The 19,655-nt window shown below is 43.5% G+C and overlaps 1 protein-coding gene across 1 annotated transcript; it reads right to left on the bottom strand.

The window, feature by feature from the left end:
• Nucleotides 1-261: 261 nt before the first annotated feature.
• Nucleotides 262-17,025, bottom strand: mn1b (meningioma 1b). The gene is made up of 2 exons (XM_030738430.1): nt 12,435-17,025; nt 262-1,792 (listed from the first exon to the last, which is right to left on the bottom strand). The coding sequence occupies exons 1-2, from the start codon at nt 15,970-15,972 to the stop codon at nt 1,581-1,583; spliced, it is 3,750 nt and encodes a 1,249-aa protein (XP_030594290.1). The 5' UTR covers nt 15,973-17,025; the 3' UTR covers nt 262-1,580.
• Between the last annotated feature and the right edge of the window lie 2,630 nt (nt 17,026-19,655).

Here is a 19,655-nt window from a genome sequence, read left to right on the forward strand (position 1 = left end):
GCTTCAGGCTTTAATATGACACAGGTTCCAGCGTGCTTGTCAGGTGTTATGCATCAGTCCACAATGTTCCTGTCATATCTGTCACTTAAAATATACTTTAAATTTCACTGATCTTCAGAGTACTCAAAATATTCTACAGTATTTAATATAATATAGACAATCTGTGTTGAATACTGTGGACAAAAAGCAAATACTATATGATTACTTCTGTACTTTTTCTTTCAGATAAGATTCCAAAGCACAAAATGAAAACACCAAGGCCACCTTTAACGTCATATTTATTGTTATTCAGTTACTCAATAAAACATATACAGATATATACAATATGCAGGAAAACAGACGACTGCACTTTACATATTATTAAAAAAAGAAAACAAAAAAAAAATCAGTTTTTAAATTGCCGTCACAGTCCTCCATCTATTGTTTCAGAAATTCAAATTCAACAGAAGCTTTATTTAAAGATTACAAGATTGCCTAACACACAGCAAATTTTCTCTTATTATACATGTGCAATACCAATAATCTTTTTTCAATTCCCTTATTTATCAGTCCCTCGACCTCCATTTTTTTTAGTTTCCATTGGCTGAATTGTATACAAGTGGTTGAGCTCACAAGATCTATAGAAGAGAACAGCAGAAAAAAGCAGAGAGTAGAATAGGACAGAACAGAACGAGAGAAAGACATTCTCAGCAACACAAATAAAAGAGAACTACAGCAAATCTTATGATTTAGAGCAGCAAATGATAAAGGTTAAAATCTGCTTTGACAAAGAGGAACAACGGTTGTGTTCACGAGAAAATTGCTGAGTTACATTCATGCGTAATCCCTCCTCGTCCCGCCTTCCTCTAGTTCTGCTTCTCAGTGTTCGGGGCATTTCTGAACCAGTGGGCCATATTTAACTGTAATACACACAGGATTTGAAGACCGGGAATTTGGTATTGGGGGGGGGCAGAGTTTTCACCCACATATGCCGAAATTGCCATACACGTTACAGGAGCAACGATAGCTGAGGTTAAGAACAGGCAGGCAACAGAGTAAGAATCATGAGAGTAGTCGTCCCACAAGACTAAACACTGGTATACAATCAAAGCCAATGACAACTGACGTCTCTTCTTATGCTTCTTCTCATTTTGTGTTTTCCTCCTTTAACGTTTCTTATTTTTCTTCAACCAAAAAAAAAAAAAAAAGAGAAAGAAAAGAAAAAGAAATGATTTGAGGTTTTCCAGATGTGGGCATCATTGAGTAGAGCCCGTGCTGTATTGTCCAGCAGTTTGTGAGAGTGTTCTTGAGTGTGACTGCATGTATCAGAAAAAAAAACAAAAAACATGTATATCTGTGTGTTTGTGTGCGTGCGTGCGTGCGTGCGTGCGTGTAGCTGTGTTTATGTTTGCGTTTATGAGTGTAAATGTCTTTCTCTCCCTGAACAGGCAAGAGCGGCACGCAGTTGTTCCATCCACACATTATCATCGTCACATCCTCATCATCATTATATGTCTCTGAAGCTCTCTTTCTTAATAGTTTCTGATCTTCTTTAATTCGTCCTGCTGGGTCTTCTTCTTTTTCTTTTTTTTCCCCTCCCCTCAAGTTAGTGCCGCCACAAAAGTCCCAAATCGGTTTGAGATATCAGAGTGGAGGGAGCGCCAAGACGAGACAGGCCCCCCTCGGCCCTTACTGTCCCCCAGCTCGTCTGTGCAGTGGACAGACAGGCACTGCAGGTGGCTCCCTCCACTGCTCCCACCTCCCACAGCCCCTGGGGCCCCGACTCCAGCCTTACTCTGGGAGAGCTCAGATTCTGCAGACAACAACAACAGAGAGGAAGAGGTTAATTAAGACTGCAGAAAAATGAAAAACAACTTCAAGCAGTTGGCATTCTCTGATTCAGATGAACCATTTAAAATACACACTTTTAATTAAACAAGTGTCATCTTCACATCCCACTCTAAATCTGCACTGTGAAATTAATTCAACATTATTCCACCACCCATCAAATAAGACCTGACTAGGAGGATGTAAGCTAAGCTTCCCCTCCTCGCATCCACCTCCTCGCGCGTGATATAAACACGTGAAAACGCACACGCGTATATTAAAATATAAGCGCATATATTTTGGCCCCAGTCAGGCGTGCAAATCCGGAACACTCCTAATGACCTCTGGTCAGTGGGCCAAAGAGTACTGAGACACCTGTCCTTTAACCCCGCTTGACCCAATTTACCCGTATAATGATTGTGCCACTGTATCGACCCTGTGTCACCAATGTGTGAAGCCTCATATTAAATGGTTACACAAAGCCTCTGGAGATTCTCTACCCTGGCTGATTATGCGTTGCATACTTTGCAAATATATATTATATATATATATTTTATATATATAATCTATATTTATATATATGTGTGTGTGTAGCAGCACAATTCATCAAGCATCTTTCAGGATGCAGACTGTGGCAGTCAGGGAGAGAACAGGCCAGAAATTAGGAAAAGTTTTAAAGGAGGCACATAAAAAGTAAAATAAGAGAGGCACTAGGAAAGAGTTAGTGCTAGGGCTAGGTGTTATGACACAAGTGTTGCATCCTGTGTTTTGGGCTGTGCCTCCAAGCAAGCCCAGAGCAAAGAGAAAATGTGTGTAAAGATGTTAGGGATCCTTCACTTAAATCACCCCGATTAATCTCCCATCTCTTCCCCACACAAAACATACGCTGTGCAGATGGTTGAAACAGATCAGTCTGCTGCACGAAGATGCAGACCTTTGAGGTGCAGGGACAACTAGATGTCTCAGTGTAGAGACAGGTGGAAAACAGCTCTGACAAGCTGAGTTACATGCGTGAGAGAAAGGAGAGGCTGTGATAGACGACAGTCTGGGCACAGAGGCTGCAGATCACAACACTCCAGTCAGGGTAGTGCTCACCTAGGAGAAAAGAGAAGCATCGCGCCAGCCTCCGCCTCATCCATAACCCTATTTTCGCTTTGTAGCTCATCCTCCTTTGCTTCTTAAACCATTTTTATTTTTGCTTTGCTTACTATTTCCATCTCCCTTCCTCTCTGCCCTCACAAAACGTGAGGCAGCAGTGATTTAACAAAATGCAGACAGGGAGAAGGCCAACCTAGACTGGCTAAGACCATGCAGCTAAGACAACCAAGAAAGCAGGCAGACATGTAGGCACTCAGGCAGGCTTGCCCCCCAGCCTGTCTGGGCTGCGACCACTGGAATGGAAAAGTGGGGGGATTTGGTGAAAGGTCAGGCAGCCAAGCCTCCCGTTGTTCTCCATTTCATCTGCATCTCTGACTGCCGGTCTGTGTAAGTTCTTCTCTCTGTCTCCATCTCCCTCCCAATGACTAGAAACATGGTGTAGGTGGAGGCTGAGGGTGCAGGGGGTAAGGGGTAAGGGAGAAATGAGGATTTAGAGCAGTGTTGGTGGCGGCTGTGACAAGATCTCACATTTGCCAGAGGGTCCAGTCATACACCTCAGCACGGCTGATCCCCAACCCCCTGCCAGTATCCCCCCCACCCTAACCACTCACACTCCCTCTTCCCAGCGCTGTACCCTCCAGCACCCGCCAGCAGCTCATGCTAGCTGGGCACAGCAGGGTCCACACCGGCCTGAATAGGCAGCCAAGCGTTCCCCTGGCTCACCGCTGACACACAGCAAACTGACAACACACACACACACCCAAAAAACACAGAACACGCCAACCGCTGCTGCCACTGCCATACTCACACCAGCCTTCAGCTGCTGCTCTACGTGCACACAATACGCCTGAATACATATGGACGTGCATGCAGAAAGACACACACAATCCCAGCTAGACGCATTACTCAGCTTCAACACAAGGACAAAGGTGGAAAATACACTGACAAAAAAAAATACATATAGTCAAATACAACAAATCCATCTTTTCCTGCAAACACAAACTTATCACTTCTACATTCTCACAGTTTATGTTACACATAGATACACATTAAGAAACGCTAAATGCAGGGAAACTGACTGATTGATGGGTGCCATTTGGCATTAAAAGCATATGCAAAATCCAACGCACAAACACTTGACCACCACGCGGTCAAAAATATCAGTCAGTGTTATGAAAGAGGGTGTGATTTTATGGGGGTTGGGGGGCGGGGGGATCCTGACACTACATTTAAATTGCAAGCATTATCCATGCCAACGGATTTGATCAAAGGTGGAAACGGCGGTGTGAAATTCTAAATCACACAAGACTAAATCCCAAATCACCATGACATTTTACAAGCAGGAAAATCTTTTTTTTTTTCCCCCCTTCAATAAGATCTATCTTGTTATGGTTGTTCACTGACGAAGGTAGAATTCATATCCACGGTAATATCTCAATAATAGCCTATTCATCTGAAGAGAACAAGCGCTTAGCTTCAACAAGCAAGCGGGAAAATACCTAATAAAACGGAAGGAGCAACAGCACAAGCAGCTGCGCAGAGACACAAATACACCTAAATATCCTTAACCACATTACAGCCACAAAAGATTACCAAAGTGATGCGTTAAGTAGGTACTGAATTTAACGTGATACACTTATATCACCATATCTCTTACCCCAAGTGCAGTACATTTTTATTTGGTGCCTGGTGATGATGCACCCACACACACAGGCACACACACACACGCACGCACGCACGCACACACAGAGCAGCAGGGTTGTGGAGCTGTCTCACAGACACAGCCAGAAACAATTTACAGAGATGAGTAGAGCTCGAATGCCATGAAGGCAGGGAGCACAGCGCACGGCTCTGGTTGTCTGGATGACACCAATGTGTCTGGGAGCTGACGGCCTGACACAGGTTTACATGTCATGCCGCACACACTCAACACACCCGAAGCAACGCAGGAAGGTAAACAATGGCTGCTCTGAGACTGTATTCTCTACCCATTAAATAATAAGCGTTACTGCAGCAATTATTTTTTTTCAATTACTCTTAAAAGCAAAGCCACAGTTAAAAATAATGACAGTAACCACTGACGCTGACACACATATTGCATTTTTAAATTAAGTGGAAGAAAGAAAAAAGAAGAAGAAGCTGAATGAAATACATTTTCCTTAATGACAGAACAATACAATTCAGTGTGTGTCACATATTTGAATCTACAAAGCTCCTTTTTGGTGCGAGCTCCTCCATCACACACATATTTCCCAGGACCCAGTATCTCATGTGGCAGGCCTGCATCCCCCCCCACCCCTTTTTTTTAATCCCGAGCTCTAGACTTCCATGACGACACTTCACCTTTAACCTCACGCTCCCGAGGCCGTGACCCCATCCTCTCTGAACACAAACCAGACCAATCAGAATGCCTCGCTTGTTGTGGAAAAAAAAAAAAGAAGCACCCAAAGGCCTCCACTCCTATGACAGTGTGTGACATCAGGTCAGATTCCTTTAGCATAACTACCGCTATAGTCTTGTGTGAAGAGTCTGTCTTTGTCAGCACAAAACGCCCGTTACAATCCACAGAGAAAAAGCCACAGGAAAAGAGGGGGAGAGTAAAAGTTTGTATTCAGGAGTTAGACATAACCATTTCACACATTACAGTCTTCCTCATACTGTTTCCCTGAAACCTCAGAACAAGCCAAAAATCATCTGAAGCAATTAAGACTCCCATAAAATCAAATAATACCCCCCCCCCCCCCACAAAAAAAAAAAAAGAATATGTTGAGGCAAGCCTTAATAAAGAACAGTGGAGGTGACAGAGGTACAGTCCCAGGTATCCATCTACTGGGGGGTGGGTGCCGGGTGAGGGGGTGGAGGGCAAAGGAGGCTGCCTGCAAACCCCCTCCTCATCTCCACCCAACTGCCGAAGTGTGACCTTTCCCTCAGAGCAGAGAGGATATCTGCGGGGAGCAGGGGCACATTTCTCAGGCAAGGGCACAGGGGTTATTTAGGTTTGAATTTCCTCTCTGTTCTCTGCCCTGAAACATAAAGGGGGGGGGGGGGGGGGGAACTTGCCCAGGCAGGCACTGCCCCCAGCATTTGTTACCTTCTCTCCAACAACACACCCATTGCCATCCCCTCAAACTCATACACACACACAAACACACACACACGCACACACCTCCCCCTCTGGCCACAAGAAGTGCTTAGGAAACCAGACACAAATCAGAACATGGGAAGTGATTTAGTGCCTCCTTCATAACTCACAACCATGTCCAGGAACTGTCCAACATGTCATCCAAGTCAGTGACGTATTGATCTACTTCACTGTCTCTATTTTGTTTCACAGCACAGTCCTGCATGCTTTGTTTTCCGTGTTTCGGTCTTTTGGAAAATGTTCCTCCACACATGAAAATCAAGGCTAATTTAAGACACTTGCATGACAGAAGGGTTTTGTTTTGAATTGAAACAATGATGTGCCCAATTTAATTTTTCATCACAGCCTGCCACACATGTTAAAAAAAAGAAAAAAAAAAAGAAAAAGAAAGAAGTAGGAATACACTGTTTGAGGTATGGGATAAAATATATAATATTCTGTTGTTTATTTAGTATTTTTCTATTAGGTGTAAAGTGGTGACAGTTTTATGGGCAGACATATTTGAAGGGCTATAGATACACAGCTACATTAAAAAAAAAAAAACACACACACACACTAGAACGAACAATGGTTGTGGAGCATGAAAGTGATGGAAAATTTGAATTATTTTCTCTTCCATAAATGCAAGTGGTAGCTATTACCTCCTCACTCACCTCATAAGTGAAACCACAGATGTTCTTAAAATAAAAATAAATAAATAAAACTTTTCTCTATCTCTCTTACTTTCTCTTGCCCTCCATCAGTCTCTACTTCGGTCTCCCTGGAGAAACAGCTCCAGTGTCATAACTCATTTGTCAGTTCCACAATACAAATTAAACACTGCTTGATGACTACCTGTATGGTACATAACATAACCGCTGCTGGCAGCATGACAACATCTACACCTCTGAAAAAAGAAAGTAAAAACACACACACACACTCACACAAACACACACAGACACACACACACACACACACACACACACACTTTTTAAAAGTTGCAACTGAATAACAGGGAATACATGAACCCGGGTTGTGTCTTCTTTGGAGCCCTGTGGCAGTCACTAAACAGGACGGTGGACATTTGGAGGCTTGCCACTTGCACCCACATTCGAATGTTTGGAGCTCCTCCCTCCGTGCATCTCCCAGGCATTATTCAGCTTTCCATTCCTTGCTGCATCCAAGGAGAATATTTACCACATGCTGAGACAAGTTTCATTTTATTCTAACAGCTTTCCCTGGGGAAAACAAAACACCGGATGGAGGTTCTATTTTGAAGAGCTCAAACTCCAGCAACGCAAAAAAGGCTTGACACCTTTGTTCGTCTTTTTCTCTCTTCATCAGTCACGAGCACGCATCTTTAATAGGCTCCCTTTGACTGTCACTAGTGCTCACTGTCTTGCAGGAGCCCAGAAACACGAAAACCGCACACACGTGGCACATAAACAAACAGATGACTCGCAAAAAAAAAAAAAAAGTCCCTAAATCTAGACGCTTTACATATAAGATGGGTGTATTTCAATCCATCACGCACTATTTACATTAGAGTAAATACCCTTAAATATTTTCAACACGTTAGAAATAAAGTGTGCGCGCGCTTCACCAAGAGAGACACCTGAGATCGGAGGCTGAAGCCGTGAGCATGACACTGAGTCTAAATAAATCAAACTTTATGTCCACAGGTGACAAATCCATATGATCAAGTTGCAGTGCCTTCACTCCTGCCCTCCTGTCACCACACACACACACACACACACAAACAAACAAAAGGAGTAAAATATTTTTTCATATTAAATACTATAATATGCATTTTTTTTTATGTCCACGCCACAGACAATTTCACTAAGAGTTTTAAGTGTTGCCATTTTGTTACAATAAAGCATTTGTGTTGCTAAAAATCCAACTGTCCTTTGTAGCTTGGATGAACCTGTCAATAACCAAGTCAGCTTGAAGTAGGCACTGGAAGATGAATTATGACTTTTGGAAAAACAATATTAACAATGCTAATTGCTACGATTATCATAATGATGAAGTGCAGAAGTGTGCAGGCGAAGCTTGGTGAATGTGTGCTGTTGAAAAAAAGTCAATATAAAACACCTTGTAATGACAGGTAAAGAACACAGACTGCCCCAAGCTGTTTTTTCCCCCCCCACATTCAAGCACGTGCCAATCACTTTCTTCTTCTTCAGAAAAAGGAAGCACAAATTACTGGTGTGATTTGAGGAGCTGTTGTCGTACTGAAATGTCAAAGCCAGGCAGTCTCACAGGATTGTTCTCCATGCTGGAATATCAATACAGCCTCTTTTTGTGCTTTAAGTACCTTCTCGTAGGTGTGATAAGATGCAAGCTCCTTCTTTTCAAAGCTGTCAAAGTCAGAGTGACAGATTTGATCATTATTAGAGCTGTTTAAGGACTGATTACTGAGCGTGAAGAGTGAAAACTAGTCTATGAGGTCAACTGTGAAGTGTGAAGACGAAAAAAAAAACTGTATAGGGCAAAAACAGTAAAAAGTAAAAATAAAAATAACTGAATCACTTCCTACGCCTGCTGCTTGCCTGTTATCTACACTATGCACAACTTTCCAAATGAACGGTCAGCTTCTGGCAAAGATATACAGAAGAGAAAGGAAGAGGAAGAGTGAAAAAAAAAGAAAAGCTTTTTACAAAAAGGAGAAATAACATTAACTGACATGGGAAAATTAATCGTGCACACTTAAAAACTTCTTCCTGCTTCCTAAACCTCTTTGAAAGTAAGGGGAGCCGAGCAGCACGCCAAACTCTGGAGGCCATGGGTTCATAGCAACTGGTATCACCGCGCCTCTGCGAAAGACCTGCGCTACACAACGTCACAGAGATACGAGGCCAAGTATGGGATCCGGTGGGGGACATTACTGCCACACGCATCACTTTAACAGGCACAGAGGGACCACAGAGATGTGAGCTGGGATGCACAGTGTGAACAGATATCAGCACTCAGAGCGCAGTTCCTGTAAGCACAGTTTCACTTTTATCAGTTAGTTCACTGCACACTCAAACATCCAGTAAAGTTACACACTGTTAATAAAGATCAGCACTGGGTCTTATTTACACCATAGCAAGACCCATACCTCCTGAAATCTTTCTTGCTGCAGCACTAATACAGATGCACCTGAGAACTACAATTATTTGACATTTCGCTGCTTCACATTTGAGTGAAACGGCGATCAGCGACGGAAAAGCTTCAGCTTTAAAAAAAAAAGGAACCAAACTGATCCCTGACCCCCAACTCTGTCATTCTCACCTCATCAGATACAGATAGCCAAAGTACACACAGCCTGCTGGTTCACCTGGTCCGCTCCTCAAGTTAAATCTCTTTAAGCCACAGAGTTAAAAAAAAAAAACAAAAAAACACTCTCAGGACAAAGCCTGAAGCGTCACTAGAAATAAAAGATTTTTCATATCTAGACACATTCTCTGAAAGTTGAACGCCGGAGAGCTAAACTAAAATGAGTGTCTGTGTCCTGTTTGGAAACAATTAACAATTTAAAGGCAATTTTTTTCCCATTTTCATTTTTAAAATAAGGCATTATCTACTATTGTTAATCATTATTGAAGTTATTAATCTGACAGAATGATAAAAATCATCTATGCATAATTCCAAACAAATACTGGGAACAAAATAAGGTTTTTGCTGTCTGTGCATATGAATTGGTGATGGCAAAAGAGGGTTTTGGACGTGGACAGGTATTTGACCTGGAAGAAAAAAATTGACCATGGCTACGATTCTTTTTACCCAGCACGTAGTCAGACATATTTCCACAGCAAAGAAAAATCTTAACAACTTTTGTCACCGTTGAATGTTGATTAAAATATTCTGATGCTTAAGGGAGAATCATTTTTACTGGAATTACGTGAATAAAGTTCTTTTTAATTAAAATGGTCATTTTTCTATGGCCCAGTTCAATTTCGTTAAGGCTAATGGACTAAAGAATCGCCTTGATTTATTTTACATTAGTGTCACTGGCATTATCTTGCCAGTGGCACATTTTTGTTTACAAGACTGAGGACTTATAACTAGACTCAGTGGTCGAGATGGATATTTTTTGCAGTGTGAAAAGCCTGTGGGATGTTGGCTCTTATGGAACTACACTGTGGGCTATGACTTATCTTAAATTATTATGTTATTTTGCTCCCTTCTGTGTAGCCTAAGCATCAGATTCAATCTTAAAATCTAGCCCCCCTCCCTCCCCTCCAAATACACCTCCACCCTTTTTTCATCTTTGCTGTCTGAAGCACTCAAATGAGAAACTGTCAGGAGCCGTGATTTGTGCTAACTAGCTATCGATCGCTCCGGAGCTGCACGCCTTGTGTCCATGCAGGGAGGGCTGAAAGAGGAGAGGAGAGGAAGAGAGAACTATTCTGCCTTAAAATACTGATTTTTGTCTGTTTAAAATGTTAAAATGTGCCCCAGAGGAATTTAAATAGTAAATGCAGCAGGATGAGTGTGGCTGACTGCTCCTCATTATTAGATATGCTCAAAAGAATACTCAGTAATTATAATCAAAATTAGTTGCTATTTATAAACCTCTGACAACAGAAGCTTCTTTAATTATGAGGAAACACAGAGCTAGGTGAGGAGAAATTTACCAGATTTGAGCCTTCTGGATCTTCACATTAATGTGTAGCACACTGTTTCTTGTTGTTACTTTGTAACAGGTTGATCACAAAAACCTAAATGGGGTGTCAGAGTGCCTTTGAGATGTAATGCCATTACTGCTACAGCCCGACATCCTGTGCACAGTCTCATCTAAGCAGCGTGCTCGGACTCTAGAGTCCGCGCGGTGCGCGTCCCCGCCCCTCTCTGCACCCGCGCCGATCAGAACAAAGAGGCGCTCGAGACGCGCGAAGCGCCTCGCACAATTATATAACCTATTCATGTTATTAGTATATATATCAAAAGATGCAGAGGCCTTTCAGTACGCAGCGTCAATCTGGCACAGTTTTAACAATTTAAGAGCTCGTTCGTCATGTAGCACCGTCACACACCCCTGTGCACTGCTTTGGTTTGAAATGAGCGATAAAATAGCCAGCGCCAAAAGGTAAAGGAAAATAAAATGAAAATGCACAGACAAGTACAACAAGCTATAAATATAACACCGATAATTAAACTAACATGTAATACACACAACGTGTCTTAATGATGCAGTTACGCTGCAAAAATATGATTAAAGCATTTAATAATAAATCATATTGACGCCATAATAAAATAATAATAATAATAATAATAATTATTATTATTATTATTACACTAATAGCACTAATAATAGTAAATTTATTTGTCTGCATTTTTTATTTACAGTCACTTAAAAATACGAAAATAAAATTACACTGTATTCATAATCCACCTCTGCAGAGTGCAGTTTAAAAACTCATTCTGTATCTTAAAGTCAGTTTCGCCAATTTCCTCTAAAAACTAAAAAAAAAAATTAAAAATTAAATGTATTGTAAAAAGCTAAATCGCAAAAAAAAATAAATTTTTATTTGACCGTGTTAGACAATTATTTTAAATTATTCAAAAGTGACAATGAAAAAACATTTAAATCTTTCATCTTTTTCGTCATTTACATTTCCCACGTACATAAAACAAAGTGAATGGCAGTAATTTCACCGTGCTATCTAATCTCCTGTCCAACAAATCTAAAAAAAAAAAAAAAAAAAAGTTAAATCCTCTTTCAGCAGCTCAGTATTATCTCATGGTAATAACAAAAACAAACACGTAACAAGGCGAGGGGGAAACCCCGCTGCGCAAACGCATATCCTCAGAAAGCTATTAATCTTACAATGTAGTTGTTCACCCTGAAAACCGAGATAAAGAGCCACAGGATATGTTTACTTTTCTTGAGCTGTTCTTTTGAAGTGCCTCTGGACTGAAGAAAACCTATAAAATACTTTGCATGGAAGGCACGTTTATTTTGCTCATTATTTCAGCTCATATATATATATATATATATATATATATATATATATATATAAATAAAATTTCATATTCTGTACTACAGACCAAATTTTAAAAAAGAAAATATTTTTCTATTTTTCTTTGTCTCTCTCTCTCTCTCTCTTTGAGATTATGAATGGCGCTGCTATTAAATTTAATATCTTCCTATAAATGATAAACCTCTAAAATTCAAAGGCCCCAGTTAAACAGAGACGCTGCTTTCTGCCTGCTCAATATGGACAAAAGATTCTCTATTAGGAGCATCACCCGAGCATTTAACCTGTTTATGCTGGTGATGTTAACATAGCATTTAAGAATTAAAACCTTCTATTTTTATTAACATGATCTGCTCGTGTAATCTGAGGTGCATGTGAGAGAAAATGTGAAGATGGTGAGAGATTAAGTAAAACTTAAAGAAATAGACTGTTTCATTTACCTTCTTTACTGCTGTTTTGGCTCTTATTTTTTTCCCAGGGTCCCGTGGCCTTGTCATCCTCTGACCCGTCCATCATGACCTTGTCACTGGGCACGTACCAGGTGGCGTGCTGCTCTGCCATGAGGGTGTCAAGGTCAATAGTGCCCATTGAGCCCTTCCCAGCATCCGGGCTGCAGCTCGCCAGCTCATTGTCTCCGTTCTGTGAGGGACAGTCGCCATTCTTTTTGCCTGTCTTCATGGCCAGGGGCTGGTCTTCAGAGATACTGAACTGCTGTCGCTGTAGCTGGATCTGGGCCTGCAGAATCTCCAGAGGATGGATTTCTTCCTGGCCAGAGGTGCTGGATGGGGTGCGTACCTGTTCCACCCCAGGAGTGCCCGGGTGACTGACCCCACTGGCCCCTGTGCCCACACCAGCATTCAGTCCATAGCTTTCTGGCGTCGAGGTAGTATGATTGTTAATGCCCATGCCAAGGGGCTTTTGTCCATTTATCAACCCATGGTCACTCCTCTGTATTTTGGGTGAGCCGGTGATTATAGGGCTGCGATTAGGTTTGTTGGCTGAGGCCCCTCCTGCGTCTGAGCTGGAGGATACCTCATCCTCATTGCCATAGTGAGTGCTGACATCGTCAGAAAAGTCCACTCTTGGTGAGCTACTGTCAGACTTGGCAACACTTTGAATGCCACTGTCTAAAGAAGACATAAGGTCAGCCTGGTCCCCCAACATTAGGTCACCTCCTTTCCCCCAAGAGGGTGATTGGAGTTGTTTCTCATGGGGCGTGCCCCCACCCCTCTCCCCAACGCCAGCCGAGGGGGTCTGCTGGCCTGGACTTACAACAGGGTTACTATTATCAGAGGAAAAAAAAATTCCAGGGCTCACATGTCCACTGTCTCTTTTTCTCCTCCCTCTCCCTCTCCCACTCCCTGTTGTTGCCTTCCCCTCACTGCACGGGGTAGCGTCCATGTTGTAATTTGGGGAGAGGGCACTGGCTTCCCCCTGCACCGTCTGGCTTTGACTTGCAGGCTTAGAGTTGCTATTCCCAGTGCCAGGCATCTGGCTGTTCTGGGAAGTGCTGCTCTGAAAATATTCAGGACCAGCACTGCCAGTCCCATTAGATGTGCTGCTATTAATGTCCTGCTCTGTCTGACTCAGTTTTCGCTTGCCCTCGTTTTGGTTCTTCTTGTTGAATGTTACGTTAAGATTGGGGGCCCCTAGGCTAGCGATCATGTTCTGGCAGGCTGTGGAAAGGGCCGCTAGGCAGCTCTGGCCGAAAACACTGTCTTTAGAGCTGGTTTTGCTGAAGTTCCCGAGGGACAGATTTCCAAGCTTACTAACAGAAGACCGCTGGCCTGAGGGGAACTCAGGCTGAGGAGGGTAGTTCCCGGGTGAGGTGCTCACCCCCTGGGGAGCACTGTGGGCTGGCCCCTGACGGTTAGCCCCCCCATAGGGAAATGCTGGCTGTGCTCCCATTGAAGGTGCAGGGAAGTCAGCTGGCCGTCTCTCTGTTGGTGCATTTGGATGTCCTGCTCCTGCTCCTGGAGACTGCATTTGTGTGAGGTTGCCCATGTTGCCACTGAACTGTGAGTGCATGCCTGGGGAATGAAGGTTCTGCACATGTCCATCTCCTGGTATTCTCATGGGCTCCTGCATGCCAATGCCCGGCCTAAACATTATTCCAGCTCCATTCTGCTGTAGCCCCATGTCATGAGGCCCTGACTCATTACCTGCTCCACCCATACGCCGTGACATCATCTCTCCTGGAGGGTGGGACCCCTGAAACCAGGAGTTCTCCTGAGTTACATGAGGATTTTGCCCATCAATGCTGGGCATCCTGCCACTATTTTCCCTGTCAAAGCCAGGGTGAGGCATGCTCCCAACTGGGCCTCCATGAACCATTGGGCCGGGAGGTACATCGCCATGGTGACCCAACTGCTGCAGACTCGGCTGCCTCATTCTCTGCTGCTGGTTGCGAGAGGCCATCTGCTTTATCATCATAGCTGCATTCTGGCGCTGCTGCAGAGACTGTTGCTCGGGCCCTGGATGCTGCAGAGGGCCTGGTCCAAAGCCTTCATTCACAGGTGGGGTAAACTCTCCAGGAAGGCCGGGGTAGGCGGACGGAGAGAGGTGGTTATCCATACTGCCACACCAGCCTTCACCACCATGTGCATTAGGAAAATCAAATCTAGGCCTTTTCGCCATGTTCATATAAGGAGAGTCAAAGTGTTGCAGCCTCTGATTTGCAGGCTGTTGGGAGGGAGGAGGAGCTGGCTGTTGCATATTAAACATGGGGTCCCCATAGGGGTGCAGGCCCCTATTTTCCAGTCTGTGAATGGGATATTCAAACTGGTTGTGTTGGCCCGGTATCATGACCCCTCCATCCAGAATGTTAGGGTTAGTGGTGCCGGGCTCAGCCTGAGGGGGTCGAGGGAGGCCAGGGGGGCATGAGTTCTGTCTGGCTATCAAGCCAGCCTGTTGTTGTTGCTGCATGAGAGGATGTCTTGGATTGACCCCAGGCTCCATTCCCACGGGCACCTTCCGGCCATTTCCAAAACGCTCAAAAAACACTCCATGCTGAGGCTGCTGGGGCTGGGGTGGTGGCTGGTGTCCCTTAGAGATGCCCTGCATACCTGGTGTCCGTGGCATGCCAGGGTTCCCTGGGAAATTCCCAGTGGGAACTGGTCTTCCTGGCCCAAAATGTGGTAACTGAGATTCTGATTCTGAAGGAGAAAATACAGGTACATCAAAATGTCCAGACGGAGGCTCGCTTGGAAAGTTATACTCTAATCCCTCGACAGCTCCTTGGTTTGGCAGCCGCCGAGGCTCCAAACCATGAGATTCAGATGAGGAGGATGAGGAAGAAGGAAGACCATGAAAGGATGCTGCTCTATTAGGTGACTGGTCCAGGGGTAGACAGGGAGCAGGGACAGCGTGGTTTCCACTTGGAGGCCCATGATGTTGAAAGTCAGGCATGTTACCAGGCCGTTGCTGCTGTTGCTGTTGCTGCTGCTGGGGAAAGCCATCCCCTGTCTGTCCCTCAGCAAGAGGATCAAATCCTTCTCCAAAGCCCTGCTGTGGTCCCATGCCATTGTTGTTGCTGTAGCCCATCAGCCTGCCGCCATGCAGGCATGATGATCCTGGCTCTGGGCCTCCAAAGTTCCCACCGAAATGAGGGTGATGTTGGTGGGGGTGGGGTTGATGGCCGTGAGGATGTCCTTGATGAGGTTGCTGGTTGTTAAAAAATCCATGCATTGGTCCTTGCCCCTGCTGCTGCTGAAGTCCACTGCCAGCATGCATGTCGGAGTGTCCCCGCGGGTGAAAGCTCCCGTACTGCTCACCATTCATGTTCATATTGAGCCCGAGCATTTGCGGCTCGCTTAGAGGGCCCATGCCGGGTTCCACGGCTCCCGGCGGGCCTCCAGCATGAAAACCTGGGCCTTTATAATGGGAGCCCATGTTCAGTCTCTGTTGGTTTATGTTTCTCTCTGACTGGCCAGGGTTTCTGCTATTAATTTGAGAACCAAACTGCTCCAGCCCAAACATACTCCCCTGCAATCAATCCCACATGACGGCCAGTTTGCCAGACATCGGCACACTGTCTATTTTTCCGTCTGTCTCCAAAAGTAAAGCGAAAAAAAAAAAAAGATACACAAGAAACTATTCAGATATTCTTTATCTACCGCTTATCTCAAATTATCTCAGTTAAATGTCAAAACTCACCAAATAGGTTCTCATTGCTGTGAATAATTTTTTTCCAACTTCTCCAAGGACGCAGAGAAGGGACAGACTATGTCCAAATACGCACGTAAACTGTGTCCCTGTTCCCGTATGAATGCGTGCAATAGCCTTTTTTTTTTTTTTAAATTAAACAAACAAATACAAAATCCGTCTAGTAAACTTGCTACACGAGCGACCTATGACATTCCAAAGTTTTTCTGTGCGCATTTCTTCAGGGCGAACATGGCACAAATACAGCTCGCTTTCAAACTAAAGGGTGAGCGCAAAGGATTCGAATAATCAAACGGGGAATAACTGCTTCTCTCGGCTAATTCATTATTCCATCCTGATGTCAAATGTCCCAGAATGACTTTCTGAATAAGGTCCCATGCTGGAAATAAAGGGGGGGAAAAAAAGTCCAACTGGAGCCGTAAAGTTAAAACAGCCTCTGCGGCTTTGAGTGAAGAAAATCTTTCTTTAAATAAACACTGCCCGCCGACGTCCTTCAAAATCTCAAAAACGGCAAAGCAGGCATGAAGCCAAAAGTCCAGCGTGATGGAAAGTCCACAAACACGACTCTCCAATCCAGCTACAAGAGAACCGGGGCGTCTGTTTATGCGACCTAAACCCGGAGCAGCACGGCGTGCGCTACCCGCACTCCACAACTACGGAGTGGCTTGACAGCATCCTTCACCCACGGCCGGTCATGCGCTTTGTAGCGAAGCGCCGATCCTTAAGTCCTTTCAGTGCGTTTCGATCCTGATGCGTGCGTCCCTTCCGTTTGCCGAGTCTTGTCTGGTGTGGTCTGAGAGCACTTGGGAGCGATTCACAGATACACTCGCTGTCCGCTCTACCGCTTGGCGCTGTGTGAGATCAACGCGTCCAGAGGATCCAGCAACAAGTTTTGCATTTCTACAGCCGCTGCCATCCACGAGGTCTCAGCCAATCACACAGACCAAAGAAAGCTTCGAGGGCGGGACAAACGCTGTTAAGGTGGTCCACGGAGTAAACGCGATGGTAAAGTCGTGCGTGTAAATTCAACTTCAAAAGTAAAATTTTGACCAAAAGTAAGTGGGGACCTGCACTAGATTCGATTTCGCAGCTAATAACACAATAATAAGAATAATAGAGACTTTTTACCACGCTGGCCTATAATATAAAATTATAGTCTGATAAAGAGAGGCACAATGAACTGAATAACACTGTGTGAAGTTAAATTCTGCACACTGCTGCTCTCTGTGCTCCTTTAGACCTCTTCACTCACGGTCAAATGCATTTTTTAATGCATTAAACTGAGCGCAGTGATCAGCCAGTATCATCTTCACTGCAGTGTGCTTTTAACAGTTTAGGCTGCAGTGCAATAACTGAAAACTTGATTGCAAAGACATCTAATCACACCAAGTGAGGGATTAGTCTAGTAAGCAGCAGTTCATTGGTTTTATAGCCTATTTTTAGAATATTAATAATAATAATAATAATAATAATAATAATTTGATGCTGAGGTAATAATCTGAAGGTTTCATTTGCGCTAATGTGTAAGCAACTGCATGAAAATTCACAATCTCAATCAGAAATCTATCTCGAATAATGAAACTTCCTCCCAGTATTGAGCTCCGCAGATTGATTTATGACGTCTAGTCAGAAATATAGACAAAATTTCGATGCAAGGATAAACACAGTCAGACTAATATTACAATGTGTCGATCACACCTCGACGCCCAATCGTACTCCCCCTATTCCTGTGTGTTAAAAAAAATCCCCCTTAAAAGACTATCTGAACTAAATTATTTGGACGGTATTGGGCCGCGGTTCCGATAATCAATAGTATTCTCTTAGTATTATAGTCTTTAAAATACAACACTTTTGCATGAATAGATAAGGTTAATTTATTTTTAAAGGTTAATTATAGGCTTACAATAGCCTAGGTTATCTGTGGACGGTTAAGTAGTGCCATAACCAAAGATAAGACATAAAACTGTCCAAACAGCCTATATTCGAGTTTTGAGACAGCGGTCCCAGTCTAACAGAGTGAGTGTGGCCGGTTATTGGCACAAACTATAACCATAGGTATAATGCCAGGATCATAGAGGTGTAAGAATAAGAACCACATGCTTAAATTTCCCATAGAGTTTGTTCTTTTAGGCTTGTCTCCGGTGTTTTATTTCGTGTTAGGTAATTCATGCGTGTTCACGCATGCAGCTCCCAGATTTGCCTGTAAGGGTGTTTAGTTCGGGATATTTTAGACCTCTTGGTCACTGTACTTCTCATGAATTGTGACGCACAGGTTTTCATTTGCATTTATTTTTTCTTACCAACTAACAAAAAGAAACAATAAATGTAAAAATACTTCACATGAACTTTCTCCTGCATAGAATCCCGGTGTGAATATAGAAGGGTTTTTTGTTTGTTTGTTTTGTTTGTTTTAAAGATTTTACAGGACAGTGATATTACTACACCAAAGAGAAGTGGTATTTACAACAAAGGCAGCGTGCTGGTAACAACAACGCACATTCATTCACCATTTTCTTTGGTCAGAGGAGTAAAACCATATCATCCTTCCCCGACTTTGTCGGCAGTGGAAGAATTTGATGTTAGGTAGTTCTGTACCTTTGGGGTACCCATGAGGACTTTTACCAAACAGACACAGTGCCACCTAGCGGCTGGCGTCAAAGACATTTGGTCAGGCTGGGGCTTTTAGATGATAGTTTTACATAATAGAATATATAATGCTCTAAACTGGTATAACAACGCTAATTTTAAATCTGTTCATTTATATGAAGCAAATACACTATTTATTTATTTTTAGAAAGAAAGTTAGAAAGTTATACTGTAACTGGGAAGATGGAAAGAAAATTTGCAGCTTCTGTTTTGTCACACAATCATACACTGGATTGTGCTATTTAAGAACAATTTCTTTTATTAAGCTCTACTGACCCAGCCCTGACACTTACTGAGGCCAGCGTGCTGCCTCTCTTCAAGAGCCACAACTAACACATATGGGATGGGATGTATATAATCTTCAAGCCTTTACAATAACACATTTGCTACATTTCTCCTCGGTGTTGTGGATGATCAACAGGACAAAAGATGGTCATTTTTAGCTGCGTGTTCTGGAAAGAAACAACCAGCTCTGTACGGCACAAGCTTTGATTTAACAGAAGCAGACAGAGTGCTCAGCTTTGCACCTAGAGAAAAAGGGTTTATGTAAGGGCTGAACCTGGAAGCAGGTCAGGACGAGGCACCACAATGTGCTCGTGCAAACGCACTCCTTGAAGCTGAGAGAACAGAAGCTCGTGGTGCAGAGGCAGTGATGGGTAGCTGCCGCATTTTGAAGGAGGCATGGATTAAGAGGAGGAAGAGAAGGATGTTAAGTTGTTCAGATGTGCTGAAGACTGCTGTGTTTTTGCTGCTACGTAATTCACTCTCTCAGTATCGTCATGTTAGCTGACTGCCTCCAGATCTAAAAGCAATCCGGATCGGTCATGGCAAGAATTTTAGCCATCAAACCT

The sequence above is a fragment of the Archocentrus centrarchus genome, chromosome 9, assembly GCF_007364275.1.
Source record: "Archocentrus centrarchus isolate MPI-CPG fArcCen1 chromosome 9, fArcCen1, whole genome shotgun sequence".
NCBI lineage: Eukaryota > Metazoa > Chordata > Actinopteri > Cichliformes > Cichlidae > Archocentrus > Archocentrus centrarchus.

What these genes read in the sequence shown, in the direction of transcription:
- mn1b (XM_030738430.1), bottom strand. Translation starts at nt 15,972, where the DNA reads ATGTTTGGGCTGGAGCAGTTTGGTTCTCAAATTAATAGCAGAAACCCT. An exon ending in CCAAAACAGCAGTAAAGAAG is followed by an intron (nt 1,793 to 12,434) that starts GTAAATGAAACA and finishes TGTTGTCTGCAG; the next exon opens with AATCTGAGCTCTCCCAGAGT.